The sequence below is a fragment of the Bos indicus x Bos taurus genome, chromosome 5 (assembly GCF_003369695.1).
Source record: "Bos indicus x Bos taurus breed Angus x Brahman F1 hybrid chromosome 5, Bos_hybrid_MaternalHap_v2.0, whole genome shotgun sequence".
Classification (NCBI taxonomy): Eukaryota; Metazoa; Chordata; class Mammalia; order Artiodactyla; family Bovidae; genus Bos; species Bos indicus x Bos taurus.
In genome coordinates this window covers 34031520-34057084 of record NC_040080.1, presented here as the reverse complement: position 1 = coordinate 34057084, position 25565 = coordinate 34031520, and the positions used below count along the sequence as shown (strand labels likewise).

The window sequence follows — 25565 nt, the reverse complement described above, 5'->3', positions numbered from 1 at the left end:
ATAAGTAAGAATCCAAGCCACATTGTAGCAATGTTACTACTTTTCACTTTGCTGCTGCCTCTAGGTAAAATATCAGTATAGTGTCTTCCCTAAATTTCTTTCCTAGTTGAGAAATACATAACAGAAAGTTCAGTGATCAAAAAGTGCATTTTTTAAAAGTATGATCCCATTTGGATAGATTCTCTTCTAATGGGTTATATGGATTTTTTTTTTTTTTTTTTCTAAATAGGAATCTTGACTTTTACCACCAGAGTGATTGGTTCATGTCTTTTTTGGCCTCTTGAACTGACAACAGTTAGACAACACTACTTAACACAAAGAAAGATGATTGTGTAATGAGTAAAAAAGTAAAAGTGTAAGTTAGATTAATCTTCCTAATAGATACCTTTTCTTAAAATGATTCTTTCTGTAAGACAGAAATTTTACTTCCGAATAGTTACATGGTGACTAGAAGGTGATATTCAGTTGGTAAATCATGTTCAACTCTTTGTGACCCCATGGACTGCAGCATGCCAGGCTGCCCTGTCCTCTCTCAAATCATGTCCATTGAGTAGGTGATGATGTCTAATCATCTCATCCTCTGCTGGCCCGTTTTCCTTTTGCCTTCAATCTTTCCCAGTACCAGGATCTTTTCCAGTGAGTCGGCTCGTCACAATGAGTGGTCAAAGTATTGGAGCTTCAGGTTCAGCATCAGCACTTTGAATGAATACTGAGGATTGATTCCTTTAGGATTGACTGGTTTGATCCCCTTGCTGTCCAAGGGACTCCTGTCCAAGAGTCTTCTCTGGTACCACAGTTTGAAAGCATCAATTTTTTGGTGCTCAGCCTCCTTTATGTCCAGCTCTCACATCCATATGTGACTATTGGAAAAACCATAGCTTTTACTATACAAACCTTTGTTGGTAAAGTAATGTCACTCCTTTTTAATATGCTGTCTAGGTTTGTCATAGCTTTCCTTCGAAGGAGCAAGCATCTTTGAATTTCATGGGTGCAGTCACCATTGACATTAATTTTGGAACCCAAGAAAATAAAATCTGTTCCTGCTTCCACTTTTTCCCCTTCTATTTGCCTTGAAGTGATGGGATCAGATGCCATGATCTTATTTTTTTTAGTGTTTAGTTTCAAACCAGCTTTTTGACTCTCCTCTTTCACCCTCACCAGGAGGTTCTTTATTTCCTCTTCACTTTCTGCCATTAGAGTGGTATCAGCTGCATAGATACTTGCATTCTGACAGAGGATGAAATGGTTGGATGGCATCACCGACTCAATGGACATGAGTCTGAATAAGTTCCGAAAGTTGGTGGTAGACAGGGAAGCCTGGAGTCCTGTAGTCCATGGGGTCACAAAGAGTCGGACACGATTGAGCGACTGAACTGAACTGAACTGAATTGCACAAATAGGCCCCCTTTATCTGCAGTTTCACTTAACCTAGTTTCAGTTACCCATGGTCAACCATGGCCTGAAAATATTATATAGAAGATTCCAGAAATAAAAGATTCATAAGTGTTAAGTTGTTCACCTACTCTTAGTAACATGATGAAATCTCACGCCTTTCTGTCTTTGTTCTGCCCGTGATCCCCATCCATTGACAATATTATGACTCTAACCCAGGGTGACTTAAGCACATCGGTCCTCTTATCAGAAGGTCAATAGTAGTTTAATGCTATCGTAATGCCTGTGTCATTCACCTCACATCATCTCATTACATAGGCATTTTATCATCCCACATTACCACAAGAAGAAAGGTGACTACAGTATAATAAGAAAAGTGAGGGTTACTATATTTTCCTATGGAGCCCCCAGATCATAATCACATTAATAAAGATAACATTTAGAAGTTAATTTTAAAGAGAGAGCCAAATTTTACAATGAGTATAGTAATTCTGATATTTATCATCACCATCAAGTTGGGACGAGTGTATTATTCTTTGTTGTCGTTGTTGTGTTAGTTACTCAGTCGTGTCCGACTCTGCAACCCCATGGCCTGTTGCCCACCAGGCTCCTCTGTCCATGGGATTCTCCAGGCAAGAACACTGGAAGGGGTTGCCATGCCCTTCAGGTGATCTTCCTGATCCAAGGATCAAACCTGGGTCTCCTACACTGCAGGAAGATTCTTTACCATCTGACCCACTAGGCAAGCCTCGTCTTTAACTGTTTTTAGTTGTTGTATAAGGAACAGTCTTTAATATGAAGTTATTTGTGAGGATGGAGTAATCATCACTCAACCTAACTTTGAAGTTTAAACATTCACTTAGCATCAAAACAGCTTTAGAAGCACTTGCCTGTACACTTGGTATTTAATAGTGTTTAGGGTATATTTGAGATAAAATAGCATTTGATGCCTTTTCAGAACTTTGGAGGAATGTTACCATAACTTTGGTGTTACCCATTTCTGCACTTATTAATTTTGGGATACCAGACAAATACTTTGTAAGCCATGGTTCCCTCATTTGTAGTTGGGATGATACAACTACATATCTTATATAGTTGTTTTGAATATTAAATGTGATTATTTTATATATATATCACAGATACTGGTAGACAGTACTCAGATACTGAGAGCTATCACTTTTAAATTACTAAAAATTATTCTAAAGAAGATAAATGGTAAAATATCAAACAGTGGGAGCAATTACTGGGAATGGATCATGTCTTTGAGAGAAGTATGAGACTGCAGTTTCTAAGATGACAATGTTCTTGAAGTGTTGTTGAAGAACACTAGTTGGCCAAAAATGTGATCTGAGGACAATTCATATGTTTATTCTAACTAACCAAGTAATAATACAGAAGAGTGTGAGGATGGAAAAACCTTGAACTTATAGACCATTGTATGTCAATTTTCTTGCATAAATGTGTTATGGGGAATTGAAATTTAGGACTTTAAAAAGGAAGAGATGTTATTGAATTTCTTAGGTGTGTTTCTAAAGAAATTCAATTACAGGACTTTATTCTACTCTAAGTCAGAGTTTTAATCTGCCCCTGATAGATCAGTGGTGAGCTGACCAGGTATTTGCTGAATGGCTCACAGATGTACATTGATTGGAAGTTCTTTTTTTTTTTTTTTTTAAACATTTTGTGACAGAGTTAAATAATTGCAGGGGAAGAAATAAGTGAATATTTTCTTAATGTCTGTTGAGGCAGGTTAAGGCAATATGATATTGGTATTGTCTGACACTGGTATTAAATTCATTGTAGTTATAATATTAAAAATTTCATTTCTCAAAAATAACCTTACAAATTCCATAAACTGATAATAGGAACATATATCAAATATTAAGATGCTGTATGTACCTGTGACTACATATTTTAGTTATTAAAATAAAAGATGTTCAACAATTCTATTTTAAAATAGGGGAATGGACTTTCTTCCTTTTAAAATGAGAAATATTAGAAAAAACTGGCTGAAACAGTGGCTGAAAGAGGTTAAATTTGGAAATAACTTGTTTATCATTGTAAAAGATTCTGATATTTCTTTGAGAATTCTCCAGCAGTATTCACTAGCATATCTTATATTTTCCTAGCTTATGTGAGTATCATTTTTATATCTACAATGGAAACAACATAAGCTCAAAAGCACACTTTTTTCAGCTTCATCCCATTTTCCATAATACTGCTACAACTATGTCAAAGAGACTCATTAAATGTTTTATGGGCTTTCTGTTGTAGTTTGTGCTTTGGTTCCCTCTGAAGATATATTCATATTCATATCTGTGTTTGTAGATCATTTTGTATTTCCCACCAATTTAATTATTGTTCAGTAAGTTCTTGTCATTGCTTTTCTTTCACTTGTTTTTGGTTTTAACTTTGCTTACCATATTTACGTTGGGGAGCCTGCATATGAAACAATTACTTTGAATTTTGCTCAAATATATTTTTAAAATTAGATTTATTGGAAAATTTTCTTGATTCTACTTTTAAGGCCACAGGCTGTAGCATGCCGTTAAGCACTTAATAAATGTTCAGTGAATGATAAAGTGTATCTCAGTCTACATACATTATGAAACTTCCTGGAGATCTACCTATAACAGTATAGGAAAATCACATTGCAGTAGACATTAATTCTAATGTACAAAATACCAGATATATAACCAATTGAATATCTTGAACTATTCAGGTAATTGATAAATAATATAGATTTATTTAACACATATGTGCCAGTTACTATCACATATTTAATATTTCAACACTTTAACATTTAATGTAAAATAAAAAGATTTTTAGTAGCAATTTACTATTAAGCATCAGGTTGCTTGGATCAGTTCAGTTATTTAATAAAATTATCAATGTCAGGATTTGAGAGAATATTTTGAAACTGCCTTCTCTTTTGCTGACTTCTAAAATCTTGCAAAAGATACTAATTTGCAAGGTAGAATTCAAATGAAAGAAAACTTATGCAGCCTAGAGAGGTACATTTAAAACTATTTCATTCATCCATCAAATGCAGTACTGATTTAGTGACAATGAGATTATATCAAATTTAAATTCATTAACAATTATGTAAAAGCCTTTTAAATCACTTAAAAAATCCCATGTACCATCTTGGGATTTTCATTGAACTGTAAATTCTGGAATGTTATTTTATTCTGTATTATGGTATCAAATGTGAAATAAGACCTGGCTTCAAGAAACAAATGGGCCACTAACCAGTTGTAAGACTTTAAATTTCTTTTGCCCAAGTTTAAACACTGGCAAACTTATTAGGAATATACATACCCATACACTTTTCTATGCTGCATATGATCTGTGAGTTAATCTATGTGAACAGAATTCTTTATGAGCTTGGAGTTCCATTAGTTTAAATTATCATTATTAGGATATTCATTATTATATCTGACAAATTTTCTATCTAGTTCCTAGTCTGTTTCATGCCATTTAAGGATAATTTTCCAAGAAATACTTTGTGTTTTTGAAGGGCTACAGGAATGTTTATATAAAATATTAAGATCTTAAACTAATTTATAAACCATTTAACAGTTTCCTATATGTCCTTTTTTGTTTATTTGACATGTGTGTACTTAAACATGCACATATTAAATGTCTATAAAAACAAAGCCAAAGATAAGGGTGATTCTAATATGAGCATCTTTTCTTTACACTACAGTTGGCCTCAAACACTCATACTCTCTTTCTTACCTGCTCTGGTGACCTTCTGAATCAGAGTTTTAGAGAAACAACCAGAGGTAGTAGCTGTAGCAAGATAGCAGCTGGGACCATACGGATCTCAGCATCCTGCCTTATGGCCATTATCTTTGTTTCTATCTTTATGCTGCCACTATGTCTCCTTCTTGTGTTCTCCCTGCATCCTCTCTTCACTGCCTCCTCCTCTTCCTGACCCCAGCTCCCCATTGCCCCTTGTAACTTACCCTTCCTCCTTCATTTTTCTCTGTTGATATAGGATGAAACAAGATTCCCTAATTAGACCTAAAAAAAAAAGACTGTTTTTTAAAGTGTATGTAGCCAGGCATGCTACCATTCCCTAAATCCCATAACCACCATTAACAATAGAAAAATTATTTTTGTATACTTTATCAATTAGACTATATTAGATAGTAGGGCCCTTAAGTGCTGAAATAACAGATATTTAAAATAAATGCAACAACTTTCTCATTTTTCTCTGTAGGAATGGGTTGTTGCTGTAATAAAAAATAATTTGAGGCTAATGACAAGAAAGTATAATGAGTAATATCCTTTCCCCTTCCCCAACTGCTGAAAATGAAAATCATGTCAGCATCCAGTCATTTTTGCCACATCCCTTGTTAACAGCTTTTTCAGGGTGGGTCATGATTCTGTGTTTTGTTAGTGTCTTAACTCCATAGTGACATGCTTAAATCTTATTCCACATTGATTTTTGTAGTGTATATATGTGTAGTTTTAGGATAGCCCATGAATGATGGACCTCATTATTAAGTTATTATCAACTTTGGCAAAAATTTTATAACCTTTGAGCAAAAAATAAATTGATTAATATGATAAGGTTAATAATTGATTTTGTTCTTTGGAATTTGTGTGTGCTGTCTCACTGTGTATGTCTAAAAAAGTAAACTTACTGTCTGACTGTCGCCAGAAAAAAAAAGTGGGACCTAATCAAACTGCTGTGGGGTCAACCCTTGTGGTTTTAAAGGCCCTTAATGTTGTCCAGCTGCAAAATAAAAGGGATTGGGAGGGGAAGCTAGAAGGAGTGGAGGGGGTTGAGGGGGAATGTGTGGAAAAGAACAGGGAGTCTGGCTTTTATTTTTTTTTTTTTAAAGTGAGTTCAGTGCCAGCCTGGACATTGGCTGTGCAGACTATTGAGCCATTGTCTGCTCCATTTCCAGAATAGCCCCCAGTTAATCACTTCGGCTTTGAAGGGAATTTCCTCGTGGAATTCTCCACAGAAAATCTAATCAACTGACCTGCCCTCTCAACAATGGAAGGCTTTTTTTTCTCTCTTTCCCTTATTGGGGCGGGCTCTGTAATGTAGCCTTTTGTGCCGAATGAACCCTCCCAGTAGGAGTGGAGAGCGTGTGTGAGTGACTGAGAGTGTGTGTGTGTGTGTGTGTGTGTGTGTGTGTGTGTGTATGAAGAATGCACACTATCTCATGTTGGTGAGTGTGTGCTTACTCCCTGACCAGATGCTGCGGTGCACGGGGCAGCCACCATCTCTGCATGCGTGTCTGTGTAAGTGTCTCTCTCTCTCTCTGTGTATGTGCCTCTGTCATTTCATGTCAAAGGTACATTACCTGATTACCTTCCTCGCCTGCCAGATTTTTATCTAGATAATTGGAACTGCTATGGAGGCTGTGCCTTGCCAGCCAGCTTAGGAGCCGCAGAGCCCTAGTTTGTCCACCTTGTTATCTGTGGCTGCCTGGGCAGAGGAAATTAAAGAGATCCCCAGCCAGGGGAGCGCTTCCTGCCCGACTTCCCCAGCCATCCCAAGCAGGACAGTTTGTGAGGACCATCTTTTTGTTTTCATCTGTTGGTTTGGTTTGGGGTTCTGTTCCCTGGAGTGTGTGTTATTTTGGCACGTGGATACCTAGTCCCCTCCACCTCGCACATCGTGTTTTATGGAGTTTGGAGCTGAGGAAACTTTGGTTGGGTTGCCAGGACGTTCGCACCACTTTGTGGAAAGCGCGAGCTAACAGTGAGACCGACAGAGTGAGTGACAAGTTGTTTACAGGTTTCCTTGAAGGGGCCTCTGCTATATTTCAATCTGTCAAAGTTGCTTTTCTTCCCTCAGAACAATGCCTGATTGTTGTGTGCAAGTGTGTGTGTGTGTATGTGTGTGTGTGTGTGTGTTTCCGTGTGCGCACGGAGAGAGCCTAGAAAAGGGTGAGAAGGCATAACAATTCTTTGTGTAAAAATGCTATTACTAACATTTAATCTTTTTGCTCAATGAGTTAATCAATGCAGTTGAATCGGGGTTGGGTTCGTGTACAGATTTCTCGTTTAATCAGTAGCAAATGCATTTTCAAAAATCATATTTTATGTATGTGTGTGTGCATGCGTGTGCGACTTTTATTATTTAGAGGAGAGAGTATGGGAGACACACTAAATGAGTTGACTTCTCACATTCAGTGATGTCTAGAAGGGAGAATTAAAAGGAAAGGACAGGCACCCTGAGGTTGTCTAGTGCCTTGCAGCCCGAGCGTGCGGCTGGAGGAGGGGGGAGCGGCCAGACCCCGCTGCTGGAAGTGCGCTACCCCTTTAAGAGACTGGTCAAGGAGTCCTAGGAGTGGGAGGGGGGAGAGGGGGAGAGGGGGGAGAGAGAGAGAGAGAGAGAGAGAGAGAGAGAGAGAGAGAGAGAGAGAGAGAGAGAAAATCAATTGGTTTAGAAGGTTTGGACTCACTTGACAGGTTCAGTTGGAGACGATCATAGGTGGCTGCTGTGACAAAGGGAAATTGTGCTTTTCCAGCATGCTTACTGACCCTGATTTACCTCAGGAGTTTGAAAGGTGAGTACAGTTTTCCCCCTCTGATATATTGAAGTGCAACTCTCCCATTTTACAGTAGTCTCTGAATCCATTGGAAGATGCTCGCCTAAAACGTGTTTGTTAGAGAAGCTTTTAGCGAGTGCTTCTGCAGTCTTGTTAGCTGATTTTTGTTGTGATTGCCCAGACCAAATGGAACTGATTTGCAAAGTCTCCGAGATCTCTGCTAATGTTTCTAGGTTGTGTCCTATAACAGGAAATTAAATGAACATTAAGCATCTCTCCCTTTCTCCCACTCTCTGCTTTTCTCTTTCTCATTCACTCTCTTACTCTTCCTGCATTGATATTTTTCTCCCCTTCCACACCTTTTTAAAATGCTTTTGTGCAGAATGTTACCATTTTCAACATCTCTGTGTCGTAATTTCTGGGGTGACAGAGGGCTTTGGTGGTGATTAAAACGGACGCTATAAGTTCCTATTTGATCCTTCTGTAAAACTTTGGAAGCTGCTCAGTAAAGCACATGACCTTTTGTTGATATAAGAGAGCGGATTTTTTTTTTAAAGAAAATGTAACATCACAGTAATCTATTAGTACATTACTCTTGAAATGTCAAAAAAAAAAAAAAGAGAGAGAGAAATGGGGACGATCCCTTTCTAAGTTTTGTGGCCACTTTTTGCACTGTCTTAAGTTAAATTTTTATTTATTTTATTTTCTATTTTGCTCTGTTGGGAATAAGTTTATTTGTTATTAATATTTCTTATTAGAGAAATATGTGCTAATACCCTTCCATTTGATGTTGTTGCAAGTAAAGAGAGCTTTGAAAGAATTTTAGCCCTCTTCGTGTTCCTCTAACTACACATTGCAATTTTAAAATTTGAGTTCTTATCCCAGCATAAGTTCATTTTTTGGAACTATAAATAGAATTTTGTTTGCCATTAAAAAGAATTCAAACTTTGTATTCTGTATGGTGAATTAGAAAAAAAGCTAAAAAAAGCCAGGATGCATGATACCCAGGCTTTTTTTTTTTTCATTTTCATGAAAGCTACCTTCTGTATAAACATTTGTTGTATCTGACTATGCAATGCAAGCTAGGTGCTAGACCAGCTGGTTAAAAATATGCTAAGTCAAGCTGTTCATCGCTCAAAAGACTGAATTTGATATGAAAAGACGAAAAAAGAAAGGACAAAGATTAAAACATTCTAGAAGTGAAGCAGTGGAAGAGAAGAAGGGTATTGAGAATAAAATAATCCTTGAATATGGTCATATATTAGAGAAACCAACATCAGATCAGGGAAGAAAATAAAATAGCCGGTACATATACTTTAATACTGTCTTCTTTCTTTCATTTCATCTTCTTTTTTTTAAAACTTAAGATGCATCTTCACTACATAATTCCAGCGAATGGTTGAGCTTTCTTAACAGTTTTGAGTGATTTTTTCCCCCAAAGTTCTGTATATTAACTCTTTAGAATAGTTAGCTTTTTTAGGTAAACATAGCCTGTTTCATATGTAGATATTGAAGTTGTTTATATTGGAACATACTATCGCTTAATACTACAGTGAGTTTTCTAGTATGTACAGAGCAGCACGAAATGATAGTATACTTTAACTCTATACTTTTCAGAAATAAAACTCTTAAGTCTGATTTGTAAGTCTGTTAACCTGACTGTTCTTATAAAAAGGTAGTTACATATTAACAGGCTGTAGCCTATTCCTTTATATAGGCAAGCTTTCCTGCTGTGAACTTTATTTGTATCTTTTCAATTATCTCTTTTTAAACTAAACTTTTCCATTTGCTATTCTGATACTCAAATCTCTGAACATTTTTTTTTCCTCCTAGTGAGAATTTCATTTTTTATCACCCAGAGGCATGTTTTTCTAACTGCCTAATTAGATAAGCAGTGATAATCAATAGAGTTGTCAGTATAGACAGCATATTTGGAAATATTAGTAGCTAAAATAATTTTGAAAAATGTCCTACAGTGTACAATTTCTTAATAATTTCCCCTGTGGTTATAATTGGTAGTACATACAAAATCTCAGTAAATCATTACTATTTGTTTACATTGAATACATACGGCTGAGAGTATCTATAGTTACCCACACAGAGTATATATCATGCAGACTCAATATTGAATATTTATATTCTCCATAGGAGGTATATATGCTGTAATTATATTACTCTCTTATATAGTCAGTGTTCTTTTTGCCTTTTCAACTATCTGCAACTTTCATTGAATATGTAGGTCATTTCTATCAAGTGTTAATTTTTATTCTATTTGCTCACCTGATATAGATGAGTAGTTGACTCAAACTTAGTCACAAATTCAAAAAGAAGACTTCTAAATTTCTATATGAAATAAAGAACATTGCTCTGGAGGGCATTAATAAGTTGCTTGGAGTTTATGTATTTTGGAAGTTGTAATTTTTTTTTTCTAGTTTCATCGATTAAAATCTTGACTATCTTCTATTATCCTTTCCAACCTGTAGACTATTTGAAACTTTAAGGAATATTCAAAACAAGTATCTGGATCAAAATTTGGATGTAGATTTCTTATGTCTGTATTATCAGCTGTAGAAATGAACATGATCAATACTGTCATAAACAGTTGTTAAATAATTCAGAAGCAGTAACAGTTTCATTGTTTGCTAAAAAATATTCAAGAGGTAAAATAAAAAGTGATTATAAAAGTGATTACAAAAAGTAAAGAAGTTGAAATACTTAATTTTTATTTTCAAGCATCTCTAACATAACTGATTATAATTAATGAAAAACAGTTCTCAGGTGGGTGAAAATGCAAAGCATGTTCTAAGGAATTATTTGTAAGCAGTCTTTTACATCATCCTATTTAGAAGAAAGATAACTGGCAACATAGTCTAAATGTTAGTAATAGTGTCTAGAAGGAGCGCTTGAACTCTCCTAGAATTTTTTAAATGAAGATATGAATTTATATTTTTACCTGAAAATATAAATAATAAAAATTGTGACTAAGGGCTTCTCCTTTCAGAATATCATTTATTGTTTTCATATTCTTAGAATGAAAATATTTAAAACATTTGTCTTAAATAGCCATATCAATTTGTTTCTGATAAGTGATAAAAGTATTTTGTTACTGTCAATAATAATTATTCTATTTTTCCTCATGTATATATTTATCCTATTTGATTGTAATATAATAGTTTTATGACCAAGCTACTTGTTACACTTTCTGATCTCTTTATGTTAGAGACTTCATTAAAAAGCTAGTATAACATGATTGCTTAAGAAGACAGTCTGTTAATGTCTAGAAAAAAAAAAAAAGTTTGAAGGTAGTGGAATGAAGCAAATTAAGCTTGTAATAGCACCTATTTGATGGCTTCTCTCAAAACGGGTGCAGACAACACTCTGCCAGTTTTCTACATGTTGAAGGGAACATTACAAGAATAAAATCTTCTGCAATAAAAATTTAAATTACTATTTACTTTATATTCACATCTAATTTACATATGGTTATATTGACTAAAGGAATAATTTTTCATATTAAGAAAGTTTGTTTTTCTAAAGAAAGAAATATGCATCAGGTATTGTGAAAAATTAAAATTTATAATTACTGTGAAAAATTACCATTAATGGGCTGCAAGAATATTTCTGACATTAGCAGTACTTTACCGAAAGTTTGGCCAGAGTAATAAAATACTTATTACCAGGGACAGATTCATAGAGGTTAATTGCAGCCTCTTTTTTTTTAAACCCATTGTACTCATTAGTGATAAATACATTCAAGTTAGCAGGTAACCCCTAGGTGTGAATCAAAGGAAAGTTTTCCCCTCACGTTCTGTCACCTAATGGCACCTGTAAACCTATTTAAGTTTGATAGTATATTTTCAGGATGTTCTGATATTTGCCTTTGTTCATTTTATTGATTCACTATTACTTTGTAGAGGAAAAGGTAACTACAACTGATTACAGATTTTGATTACTATCCCAATAATTTGCCAGCTAACTTAGCTAAGATATTAGTTTGGAATACAGCCTGCGTGAAGCAGTGGACAAACTGTAGTTCTATCACACTCACCCTGGAGGACTGTCCTGAAGACTTAGCAGGCAACCCGACTGATTCCCAGGAGCAATTAAGGGTTAGATGTCAGGTAGTTCGGTGTTTAGCAGGTTGATAGATATAGAAATGTGTGGATATTAGGATTACGTCACACATTGGTATGTTCTTATCTTGTGTTTCTAAAGTATAATAAGCATACAATAATGTATTTGTCTGTGCTTAGGGAGCTTTTAACTAAAGTCTGTGTATGCACCATACCTGAGAGGCAAATAATAAGACCTATTCTAATACTTGAGCACATTACTCCTCCATAGAGCTGGAAGCTTTTTTCAAATGGATTATATTCATAATGCATTTAAAAAGCAAAATTACATCCATGGATAAAGTCTAATTTTTACTGTCTGTTCTTTCCACTATCAATTCTCCAGTCACCTAGTGAGTATGTGTATAATGCAGATGTGTATTACGTATGTTGAATACCTCTCTTTCTATAGACTAGTTACATATAACTGATAGATTTTGGTTTTCTTCCATAATTTGTTACTCATTTATAATTCCAATGAGGTTAACTAACAACATGGAAAATAAAGCAATCTTGATATTTCTCTTGTTGTGACTTAAATGTAGTTTAATATGTCAGGTTTCTGACTCAGGTGATGGCACTCAGATAGAAATATGTTCAAAGATTTAACCAAAACATGAAATATCTTCCTTTTAAAGGAAATTTTTTGTTGAGCAAGAAATGGACCAAAACATAGCAAATTCTTTATTGCTTCATTCATTCTGTCTCCCCCTCTTTTTTTTTCTTTTCACTGATTGAGAGCTTTGTCATTTATACTGAATATAAGGTTTGAATGTTACATAGATGAACATAATCAAGTGATATTCCTGGAGAAGAAAAAAAAATTAAAGACTGATAATATTTTGCTTCAATAAACAGCATTTATTTGGACATTCTTTAAGAGAATGCCTCCTAATTCTTCATTTCAATCAGGAACTAATAATGGTGCAGGAGGTGACCTTTTCATCCTTTCTGACTTCTGTTTTCTCCTGTAGTTTGGAGGCTGCTCTTCCTTCTCTTTAGCATTATCTATTCTTCTCTTCACTTACTAGTTGAGAGTCCATACATCCCTGGAGATACTGTGGCGTGTGGTTCTGCTTGTCCAATAGGGGGATGTTGTATTTCTCCATAATCAGTATCCTTTTCCCTCGGAGCCTGAGAGTAAAACCTCAGCGGTACTCCCTGCCTTTGCCAGCCTGAGGAGTCAGAGACTCAAAGTTGTTCCCAGCTCTTGCGCCTTCATTGTAGAGCTGCATTTCTGCTCAGTGGGCTGCCGAGAAGGACCAGACCGAAACAAGATTTAGAAGAATTCTGGTGAGAACTGTTTATAGGGATATGGTATTTTAAAAGAATGTCGTAAACAAACAGAATTGTGGCATAAACAAAGATAATTAGCATAAACAATGTCGTTTTAGGACAGGTGGTTTTAAAAAACAAACAAAACAAAAAACCCAAATATGAACCCAACTTGTATGCTGCCAGTTTGGAACCACTGAACCTTAATCTGTACTTCATGAGAATTACCCAGGTTTGTTGATAAACTTATTAACATGCTTTTCTGTTTCTTTTGTATCATTTTCCGGTCATTATGCCCTTTTGTCACCCAGCTTGAAAGTAATTAATCTATTACAAGGTAGTTTAAGGACTTTTTACCCATAAAACTTGACAGAAGGAAAACTAAAAACAAAAGCCTGTGGTTGTTCGTAGACTTCTGAAATCGGTGTCAAAGCTTAAATCAGTTCAAACCTGAACTCAGCTCATTGTATTTTAAATCTCTCTTTTTATGTAAGTGACATTTCAGTCACTTGGCTGTTTAGTATTAATACATTTACTTTTGTCTTGCCTTGGAATTCAGAGATTTCTTGCTATGATTGAATCATTACTTGTGTTTTGTGTGTATTTCTAAGTGTTGCTTATGTCTGCTTCCTATTTTCTCTATAACTTAGTGAAGGTGGTACAGCAGTATATAAATGTGGCTGGTGATCATGCAGAATGAGCATGCTAACTGTGGTGAACTACATTATTTAAACCTACTACTCTGTTGTGATGAACTTTTATCTGGAGATATTTAGGTTTATCACTAAATGACATTTTTTTCTTAATGCCTTGTACTGGAATATTTTGATTTAGATGAAATGTGTAGTGTGGAGAACAGAAAGCTGTTTATTTTTCTTGCATTAAGGACCAAATTTCTTTATGGGAATTAATTTTTTTTTCTATTTGTTTTCTCATGGAGATTGGGGATCAGGAATTCAAAGTAGGTATTTCTAGTATTCTGTAGCTCTTTTCTTTGCTGAAATGAAAGCATTTGTGAATGAGTTTTGGTTTCTTGGAGTTATAAAGATGTGTGTAAACTAGTAAACCATGTCTCATTCATGTGCTATGGAGATTTCTCGTACTTCAGGACAAAAATAATTTGGCTACTAACGAATTAGGGCTACCTGCCAGTGCCAACACATACTGTAGGTAAGAGGAACACTATAAAGAAAAGCTTCTGGCAGCAAATCCGTTGAAACTTTCATATGTGACAGTGTTTCTATTTCTGCTCTTCACATCTTTGAAAGAACGTGTTTTTTAGAAAAGAAAATGTTAAAAAACAGAAGATATAATCTTTCTTTAAAATGTATTACTAGCTTCATTTTTAATATTTCTCATTGTGGAGATTCCTAGAATTTTCCTGTGTTCTGTGCACACATGCCTCCCCTCTTCATCCCCATCATTTCTGTGACATTGAAACCTAAGAATCAGATGCATTGAGAGTAGATGTAATATGAAGAAATGGTATTTACTGTAGAGGGCTCCCCCCCAAAAAGGTACACTCAAAACCTTATAAGATTTTTATATTGGCAGTTTAAGAGAATTAGATCAGTTGGGACACTGAGCAACAATTTCATATAAGATGTCTCCTCTCCTTTAGGGCTTCAGGAACATTGAGAAAAGAAAGGAAAGAGTTAACTTGCTTTGCTTGTTGATAGTTTTTTAATCTAGTAGTATAACAGGACACAGGCCCAAATCCTGTTTTCTTGGTATATTTTTAATCAAAATTTATTTTAAATGTAGTAAATCATTTACTTTATTACTGAATTTGGTTTTGTTTTTATATGAATTAAGATGATGACACCAAGGGGGTAGATTGTTTGAGAACTGATTGTGGAACTTTCACAGAAGGTCTGTTAATTTGTTTTTTTTAAACAATTTTTATCTAATAAAAGAATATCCTAATGAAAAAAAAGCACCAAGATTGAAAGCGAACAATATGCCTTCATGTAAGGGAACACAAGATGAAAAAGTAAGGCTTTATTTATGCTATTAATTTTTCAGCAACAGTTAAGATAAGTTCTAAACATTGACAAAGTTCTAAAACATTTTTATTCTAATTCTGGAGTCAAGGTATTACTTGTTTGCTTACATTTCTTCCTTTGGGTTATTTACCCTGAGCCAGAGTTTGTTGGGCAATAATTTACAAAGTCCAAAGACTTTTTTTAAACACGTTTCTTGATGTCCTTTTGTTTCAACTCCCATTTAAAAATTTTGCTATTGAGTTTCATAATATGTTTGAGAAGAGTTTGCAGGAAGGTGTCATAAAATCAGTTAATATTTTTTCTTTTTTTTATCAGCGCTACAAGAGATCTATGTTGAAGATTTGTTAGGACAGTGTGTAGTGAAAAGAGTGAACTGGTAATCAAAGTTTAATTTTCTGATTCATTCACTAATTCAACTTTGACCTTGAATGAGTGATAACTGAATATCCAATATCAGATTCAGGTTTTCATCTCCCCCATAGTATCATCAGGATGTGAAGAAAACTTTTAATATGCAAAGTACCATTAGCCAAGCAGAACACCTTGGAGTGGAAAAACAAAGATAACAACAAATGTTCTTTCTGAGACAAGTACTCTGTTTCTTTCTAGTTCTAAACAGAATTTGGGAAACAGAGGAAAATATATTGTTTTTAAAGCCCTAAGGACTGTGGGAAATAAATATGATAGTGTAATCATTTCTTAAAATTTTAGCATTACTGGAAGAATAAAATGGATCTGATTTGACCTATAAATAGTTTTGGAATATTTAATGCTTTAAAAGCATTCTTCTAAAGAAAGAAAAGCATATCCAAATGCTCCTGATATCAATTTAAGGAACAGAAGTGAAGAAGCAGAATAAACAGACTTTTAAAAGTAAATTAAAAGATAATTGGGAGTCACTAACAGTTACGCGAATAATTTAGTATGAAGAATATGATCGACACATATACACACAAAAGTTTGGAATTCAGGAGAAACTTTTTTGCTTATAGAATAAGGCAATTTTGAATAAATTGATTTTGAACAAATCATACTAAATCCTGATGAAGCTGTAGTTTTGGGAAGAAAATTTTGAAAGGAAGAATATATTTTGTAAAAGTACAGAGCCCATTCCCGCTTTCTCATTTGCAGCACAAAATCTTATGACATGAGCAATAAGGACATATTCTAGCTTTAAAAATTGGAAGGTCATATTGTAGTTCATATTTAATGGAAAATTTGCATTCAAGAAGTTGGCTAAATCAAGATATGCTTGAGTAATATTTGAGGATATTTGAGATTTCTGGTTGAGATTAGAAATTTAAGTGCTAAAATATTGACATACATATAAAATGACAGTTTCTTTGTGGATTTTTAGTATTTCTTCTAAAGCATAGAATAATTTCCTCTTTTTTTGGGTGAAAATTTACATTTTTCAATGTCTTCAATGGTTTGCTTTTGGAAGTTTAACAGAATAGAAACTGTTATTAGCTGGGTATAAGTTCTCAAGATCCAGTTCTTCTGTACATAATGAAAAGAAATTTGGGGTCTTAGTGTATGCGTCTATAACATTTGAAGATGGGTTGGACAATCTCTAAAATCTCTTAACTCCTCCAACATCTCATTGCTTTGAAATAAATACATTTGAAAGATTCCTAGCACCTCACTCTAGTGATCAGAATTCTTGCATTTCTGTATCTACTTTGGGACAGACTATCTCATTCAACCAGCCTGTAACATGTGGAATCACTTCTCAATTTCCCTGTCAACAGAGCGATGTTCTGCAGGAACATGTAAACATAGTATATTTTCGGAGTTCAAAATCTAAGTAGTATGTATAATTCTTACTCAGTATTAAGTACTCAAATATGCTGTGGACTATTTTGAATCTAAATGTTTCAAAAAAGATTCACAGTCCAGATGTTTGAAACGCTCAGGTGCATCAGATTCCTATCCTCAACTTTTACAAGTATTGTAAAAAATAAAAAAATAAAAAAATATATATATATGTTATATAGATTGTTAAACAAGGCACTGGGGGGATATAAAAAGCAGGAGAGTGGCATTTTAAATCAAAGAGCTGAAAGTCTGTTTACAAAAATAAGATAAAATAAGAAAACTAAGACTGGACAGTAGAGCATTAGGACAACGGTGGTGGGGGGGTTGCGGATAGCTCTGGACAGTGTATGTCTTTATATGAATAAATAAAACATTGGCCTGGAAAGTGGCAAGATCAACTAAGATTGCAAACAGGTAGTCCAAAGAAAAATTTTAAGTGGTTCTCAAAATAAATTAGACAACTATTAGTATTAGCATCAGGCCAGTCAACCTAATATGCATTAGTAGTTGGCAATGTCAGTAGGAAGCAAGAAGTAGAGGAACAGCCAATGAAAGATGCATTAAAAAGCTATATAATCTGAGAGGGGCAAGCATCATATATTGCTAACATCTTACGTTTGGCAGATTTTGTGCTTTTCTAAAAACACAATATTTTGGGGAGAAATTTATTCTTGCCTAGAGAATCTCATGGGCAGAGGAGCCTGGAGGGCTGCAGTGCATGGGTTGCAAAAGAGTCGGACACAACTGAAGCGACTAAACAACAAAATACTATCAGTTACATAATCTTTGATTACATACCCAATGACCTTCTGTGTTATCTACATTTTGAAAATATGACTATGGTATCAGGAAGTCTCTGTACAAATGAGTTGTAAATTTCAAATATAGATTTATATATTTGAGATAACATAGGTATTAAGTATATGTTAAAATTATTTGCTTAATAATTATGATGGTAAATTTTTTTTTATTCTATTCCTGCCAGTTTAATTTAGGAATAAGGAATAGATTTTTTTCTCTTATGCTTCTGAAACAGGTATAAATGATGCTTAAAAAATTTAAAAAAGCAGAAAAGAACCATATTGAACCAGAATTACATTTAGAGGGAGGGAAATGTGCAAATTTCCTACTGTTAAACAAGAAAGAAAATCTGGAAGTTATCCCAGTTGGGCAACTTACTGCTAATATATTTTATAATCCAGCATTTAGTGATATACAAAGTTGGCATATGTTCCTAGAGTTTCTAAATCAAGAATTAAAACTTTATGATGTATAAGTCACTTAAATTTTTTTGGGTTTTAGCCATACATCTATAAAATGGGCTTTAAAATGAGTATAAAATTATTTATCCTCTGATGCTAATGAGGCATCTTAAACTTATGAAAATTTATAAAAATATTTGGATATCTCTGAATGCAAGCCATTGAATTCAAACTTTGAAAATTAGGTTTAATTCTGGACAATATAAAATGGTCAGAATGTCAAGGAAAAGTGTATATTTTTGTTTTATATTTGAAAATTATTTTAGCATATAAAATATGTGTAAGAAATGTATTGACTTATTTTTAAAAATTTGTACTTAAGACAAGTATAATGGTTTTATATGTACTTATGATTATTGATCCCAGGTAACTTGTACCTAAATAGCAGCAATATAGCTATAGCTTCCTCTGACTGCTTACTGCTACTTACGAAATATCCTAAAAGCACATCTCTTCCTATTTTATGTGTAGGAAATCTGATACATCAAAGGTTTTTTTTTTTTTTTGCATGAAATCTGTATAACAAGTATTTAAGGAATGAATTTTCTGATTAAACCTATTCCTATGCCTTAACCTTTGCAAATTAAAATTCATTTATTTGTGTAAAATCATAAAAACAATTATATAGAACAAATTATTGGACAACAAAAAATGATTTTCTGTTAAGGTAAAAAGGTCACGCACTGTTGATTTTTAAATTACTATTTATACACATATTTTGAAAATTAGAAAATTTTAAATAACTTGAGGAAACTTACTTATGCAAATCATAGATTTTTATAGTAAAAATAGCATGACTCATTTTGTATTAGCTACCTGTTCCTTTAGACCATAGGTAAAGCTTGGGGAAATTTATAGATTTCTCTTTATGGGCAGCTCTATAATATGCAAACAAAAACACCTCAGAAACAGAACCCTTATTTTTGATACAAAATTGTTTTCCACTGATAAAATCTGTTGAAAGCTAGAAGCCATCCAAAGTGCTGATACCAATTTAAGAAGATGATCTTTTGCCTTAATTATACATCTGGGAAATATTAGCTGAACATTTTGTGGAGAACAGTGAATACCTTATTTGCCAGTTGTCTAAAATGCTGCTAATGATCGACATAGTGCCAGTGTTTTGATGGCTCAAACCTAGGCTGAATATGAATACAAAGAACACAGTTGGGGGAAAAAAAGCACACATTTTATACAAAACAGATTTCAACCATCTGCTTGGCACTTAAGTTTGTGACTATAGGCGATATATGAAAGAGACCACTGTCCACGTTATGAATGCTATCACTTTTATTGGTACCTTAGAAAAACCATAGGGTTTTGCAAGCGTATATAACCAATGATTTTCTTCAGCTAAAGAATGAAAGCAACGTCCCCGGCCAAAATTTTGTTCTCTCCATAATCTCTTCTATGTCAGTCGTCTTTTCCTAGCAAAGTGGGTTTTGCTAAAGTAGGTCTTTAGGGCTAAAATATACCAGACAGCCCTATGCCAGTGGCCCTTAGGAGGAGAACCCCAGATGGTTATGAGATAAAATACTGTTTGCTTTAGGAATAGGTTATATTCCTGAGTCTGTTGCCTGAATACTGTGGTGCATGTCAAATCAGCATGGAAGTTAATGGTCCAGAAGCACTTCTGATTTTAATGCTTTCCCATTTGTTCTGAATTTATAGTATTAAATCAGGCCGGTGCTATTTCGTCACTAGTTCAGTAAGGGAAAATCATACTACCGACAGCAGACTATAAGCAAAATCTAATTGTTTGACCCATTTCATTTACTTTAAAGGTATAGGAGAAATTCTCACTAAAATGATATTGGCGAATATTATATACTAGAAGTTTATAGATGTCTAGAGTTGCAGGTAAGAGATGTTATTGTCTGGTACTTAGGACGTAGTAAGCAAAAAATGAATTTTTGACTTAAGTCATTTGACCTACTGTATTTTCCTTATCTGAAGTATATTTTATATTGTAAACATATGGAAAATTGAGTTCGTAAAATGTGTTAGCTTACTGATTTGTCTACACTGTATGAATTAGCATAGATATATTGAGACCTTTTTAGCTTTTGCAGAAGAAATACGTAATTTAGTGAAAAGTATAAAGAAATGTTCTCAGAATCCGTCTGTACCTGTGCTTTCCAATATGGTAGCCACTAGCCACATGCAACCATTGAGCATTTGATATGGGGCTGATCTGAATTGAGATTTGCTGTAAGTACAAGATACACACTGGAGTTTTGAAGACTTGGTTTGAATGAAAGGATGTAAAATACCTTACTAAGATTTCTTAAATATGATTATGTATTGAAATGGTAACACTTGGATATGTTGGCTTAAATAAAATGATTAAAGTCTTTTCACCTGTTTCTTTTTTACTTTTTTAGTGTGGCAACTTGAAAATTTCAAATTAAATATGTGGCTCATATTTGTAGCTTACATTATATTCCTATTGAAAGATGCTATTTTATGCCTTTCTGTGGAGGGAGGGAAATTAAAGCGTCTACCTCTGTCTAGATTCCAGTAATTAACAGCTCAAAAGTATGGCAGTGCATCAGAAAGATTTAAGTTTTTATTAACAGTCTTCCTTCTTAGCTTTCTTCTACAAGAAGGTGAAATGTTATCACTTTAAAAAAGCCCTAATAGTAACACTGACTTTCATAGATGCTTATATCATTTACCCAGTGAATATTGTCAGTTTCTCCAAACTTCTGTGGAGTTACAATGGAAAAGAAGATGTTTGCCTAGGAATTGTTTGCATTATTTTGGAGATTATATGTTTGAAAGGTACAATTTTATTTACTTTTATGAAGTGCAGTATGTCTGTAATTTCTTCACTGGATGTAAAGAAGTTGGTGGTAAGTAGGAATACCTTCTCTTTTTGCATTCCAGCTAATACTTCACACAGTTTCTAAACTTGACCCTCAAGATGTTATCCAAGCTCTTTATCTATAAAGATAACAGTAACATTCAGTGTGTGCCCAGACTGCCTCACAAAAATCTTATCTCTATTTCATGAATGAAGAAGATGAAACAGAGAGAGTTGCCTAATTTGTCACAGGTAAAAAGTGGCAGAACTGGGGTACCAACTGAAACAGTCCGGCTCCAGAGACCTCACTTTCAACCATGAAAGTGTAGTACTGATCTTGATAATAAACCACTTCCATAACTTTATAATTATCATTTATTTTACTGTTAGAAATGTCTTTATTCACTGAACAAATGTATTTCATGTACCTATTTTGCCAGGAATCATTTTAGTTGCTGAGTAACTCACAAATTGCAGACACTGTAAATAAATAACATATAATGATTGTGATATAGACTTCTAATTTTCCCTCTCAGGATGAATTCATTCATGGCACAAAGTGCTAGGTGGTGAAATCCAGACATCTGGACAATTATATAAAGGGTTTCTTGGTAAAGGTTCCCTGGAACTATTTTTGAGAGATACCAATTTTCAGTGCACGTTATAGAGGGAAATTCCTTACTGTGAGAAGTGTAACCATATAAAATTTCTCAAATATCTCTTTCTCAAATCCTTTATAGTGGACTACATACTGCATATGTCTTTATGGACAGGCAGTGCCTTCATTCAGAAAGTATATCTGATTAGTTTTTGCTATCTTAATTGGGCAACAAGCTTCTTTACTGTAATTTTTAAGTATGTCAATGTTCACGTTTTATATGGTGATTTTATATGGAAATTTGTGATGAATTGGTAAATAGTTAACATGATATTGATCCTTTGATCTAACTTGTAGCTATGACCTATACTGATTTTATTGGGTAGCAGGCAGAAGTATTGGTAATTTTGAGTAGAAAACTCAACCAGGTATGTGACAGGTAAAAAAATTACAGATTCCTGGGAATAACAAGGCATTTGGAAATGGAGATGAACCTTGTGGTTTTACTACACAGATTTTCCAGTTTCACTATTAAATTTATATATGATAATATAGACATGAGTTGTTCCATGGATCTCTGTTTTATGTGTTGGATCTTTTAAGTGTTTTTTCCATGTGTAGATATGGCTATGGTTTCTGGTGCTCTCTGATTTCTCAGTACTTATTAGCTCTAGTTACTGGTAGACCTTGGAATTAGACTGCTAAAATTTATTCTACAACTTCACCACTTATTAGCTATGTGACTTTTGCAAATGACATAAACTCCCCAGGCCTTAATTTCTTTATCTGTGAAATGGAGATTATAATAATTCCACCATTTAGATCATTTTGCTGCTTAAATATTAAAGAAAACATATATAATTTGGTTTGCTCAAGTAGTGATTATTATTTCTTCAAATTTTAATCATATAGAAGAAATTCTAAGAACATTTCAAATAATATGGCAAATGACATCAGATAGCATACTAAAACATTAAGTCCTTAGTAAATAATTCTGAAGCCAGTGTTTGTATAGGATTCATTAGAACTTCAGATACTTCCTAAATGGATTAAATTATTAAAAGATAAAATACTCACATCATAGAATCACTTTTATTTTTACATATCATATAAATATATTTTATATAGAATGTATTATACACATTTTATATAGTTATATATAATGCGTATATTATGCACAGTATATATATATATATTTTATAAAGTGTGTGTAGATGTATAGACATAAAATAAGGAAAGAGAATTATTTCTAAAATCTTGTCTAAGAATAGCTCTGTGTTTCCTAACAGTTATGAGGTTTATGGTTATCATATTCTGATAAGAATAAAAGCTTTAATCAGTAATCTCAATTGTTTTAGGGGACCCTGATGTCTAAGGGAGTAATTTATGAATTTGTAAATTGTCTTCAATAGAAATACTGCAGAAGATTCATAAGGCATTCTTCACATTGCCATTTTTAGTAGAGACTAGATAAGAGAAAGAATGTTGAATGATAACTAACTTAAGTGAAGGAAGGCATTTCTATAAGTAGCTAAACTAATGTTTGCCAGGTATGTAGATTTCCTGGTGAAAGGATACTGGCAGAGATCTAAGAAAAGGCTAACATGTCCCTTAAACTCTCTCCTTTAAATAACAGTTTTTACATCCAGGCTGTTGCTAAGAGATGAGGAACAATCACTTCTTGACTGAGTTGTATTCTTGCCTATATTGAGGGCACTCCCACCTCTGTCCTTAAATTGACTCTAGATTTAAGACTACATAGAGACAAAGCAAGACGTTTCCTCAGAAAACACTTTTTGGATCTGCTCAAGTACCTGCAGAGCATCATATTGAGATCATAGAGTTTGGTATAGTACACCATTAGTGGCTATCTTCATTTGAAGCATGTTAAGGCTATCTGTTATTTATTGTCCACTGTGATAACTGTTTTGTTTGCACATTTTGAACAATCCGGCATCTCATTGGGCCCTCTGGGTTGATTTCACTTTAAAAATTACCCCAAATTATAAGTGAAATAAATTAACAGTTGATTTTATATGCTTTCATATGATTTAGTAGTACATCTACATTTAGAATGATGTAGACACAGAAACATTCCCATCTTGATTTTTTCATTTTAAAATATTTGGTGAATATTTAATATGTGAATAATTTGGCAACATGAAAGTACACACCGATGTGAATAAATGAATGAGCAGGAGTGGCAAGAGCAGGAATAAAAAGTCTACAGTTTATCACTTTATCGATACAAGAGTATCATGTAAAAGCACTGATTTTTCTTTTTTCCTTTGAAAGCTAAAGTGTTTCCCAAACTGATGGTTTTTGTGTAGGTACAACTGTTTTAAAGCTGCTATTTATGACAACATCTAGGCACTTATAGCTTATGATGTCAAATCTAACTCATAAAAGCTGGAAAATTTTTGATTTTACAAATCTTTTTGAAAATTTCTTGCAACCAAAAAATAGCCTGATAATCTAAAAAAAAAAAATCACAATTATTAAGAGATACAGAATTCTTCTTAATATTTCCTTTACTTCAGAAAATTCCAAATCTATGAAAAAGTTGAATGTGTCACACAGTGAACATTTGTATTCTTTCACCCTAATTATTAACTTCTGGCCCCTTTGCTTTTTTCTTTTTCTTTTTTGAAAATAAAGTAAATTGCAGGCTAATAGTGGTAAGAACGAGGGTATTCTCCTACATAATGGCAATAACAGAACATCCAAGAAGTATCATTAATATAGTAATATTATTTGATATGGCCCATATTTTCTAATTGTCTCAATAATGCTGTTTTAAAGCTTTTTTTTTTCCCCTCTTTAAATCTAGGATCAAGTCAAGCATCAGTTATTGCCTTTACTTGCCATATCTCTTTAGGTGCCTTTTAATTGTAAATAATATCCTGCTATCTTTTGTCTTGACATTATTTTAATCTCATATAGTTATTTCACAATCAGAATTTGTCTGGTTGTGTCCTCATGATTAGATTCAGATTACATACAGATTTTAAAGATAGGTATTATACCATTCTCTTTTAAAAAATCAGACAAGACTATAATTATATGTATCAGAAGTAGCTACCTTGAAGTTCAAATTCTCTGTACCAAATTCATGGAGACTTTTCTTTTTTCCTTGGCTTAGATTTTAAGAGATACTCTCTATCATCAGAAAGCTATCCAAGCCACTGTGATTTGTCTTGTAGAGAGTTTGGTGTTTGTTGGTACTAGTTGAGAAAATAGGACCTCCTTAATCCAAGAAACTATGACAACTTATCCATAAAGTCTACTCTGAAGATGCCCATAAATACCCAAATTTTTTCAGGTAATAATTTAAAAATATTGATTACAAATCTGTGTAATAGCACCATAAAAGTATATTTTGTTAGCCTGGAATTTATAACCACAGTGTTCCCTCTTTATGAAAATAATGCTAGAAGTCAAAACAAATTCAGGTCTTTTCCTCATTCTTCATTCACCATTCCCACATCTTGAAAATCAGAAATAATCTTTTTTAAAGTTTTTAACATATTTTTTAAATTTGGAAGAAATTAAGAGATAAGTATGAACTTCTCTTGTTTAACTCTGCTGCTGCTGCTAAGTTGCTTCAGTCGTGTCCGACTCTGTGGGACTCCACAGACAGCAGCCCACCAGGCTGCCCCGTCCCTGGGATTCTCCAGGCAAGAATACTGGAGTGGGTTGCCTTTTCCTTCTCCAATGCATGAAAGTGAAAGTGAAGTTGCTCAGTCGTGCCTGACTCCTAGTGACCCCATGGACT

General features: G+C 33.9%; 1 protein-coding gene across 15 annotated transcripts in view; it reads left to right on the top strand.

The window, feature by feature from the left end:
• The window catches only part of SOX5 (SRY-box 5), a 1171960-nt gene that overhangs the window by 694149 nt on the left and 452246 nt on the right, over positions 1-25565 (top strand). For 2 of the 15 annotated variants that reach the window (XM_027541537.1, XM_027541533.1), the window contains exons 1-2: positions 6540-6657; positions 7834-7931. The exons of 6 other annotated variants lie outside the window; for them this stretch is intronic. In XM_027541537.1, the coding sequence (XP_027397338.1) occupies positions 6646-6657; positions 7834-7931 (110 nt within the window). In that variant the 5' untranslated portion in view covers positions 6540-6645. Of the gene's footprint in view, positions 1-6539; positions 6658-6696; positions 7135-7198; positions 7309-7833; positions 7932-13172; positions 13319-25565 lie in introns of those variants that run through there. 7 more of the 15 variants (XM_027541534.1, XM_027541538.1, XM_027541535.1 and 4 more) reach the window with 7 other exon arrangements.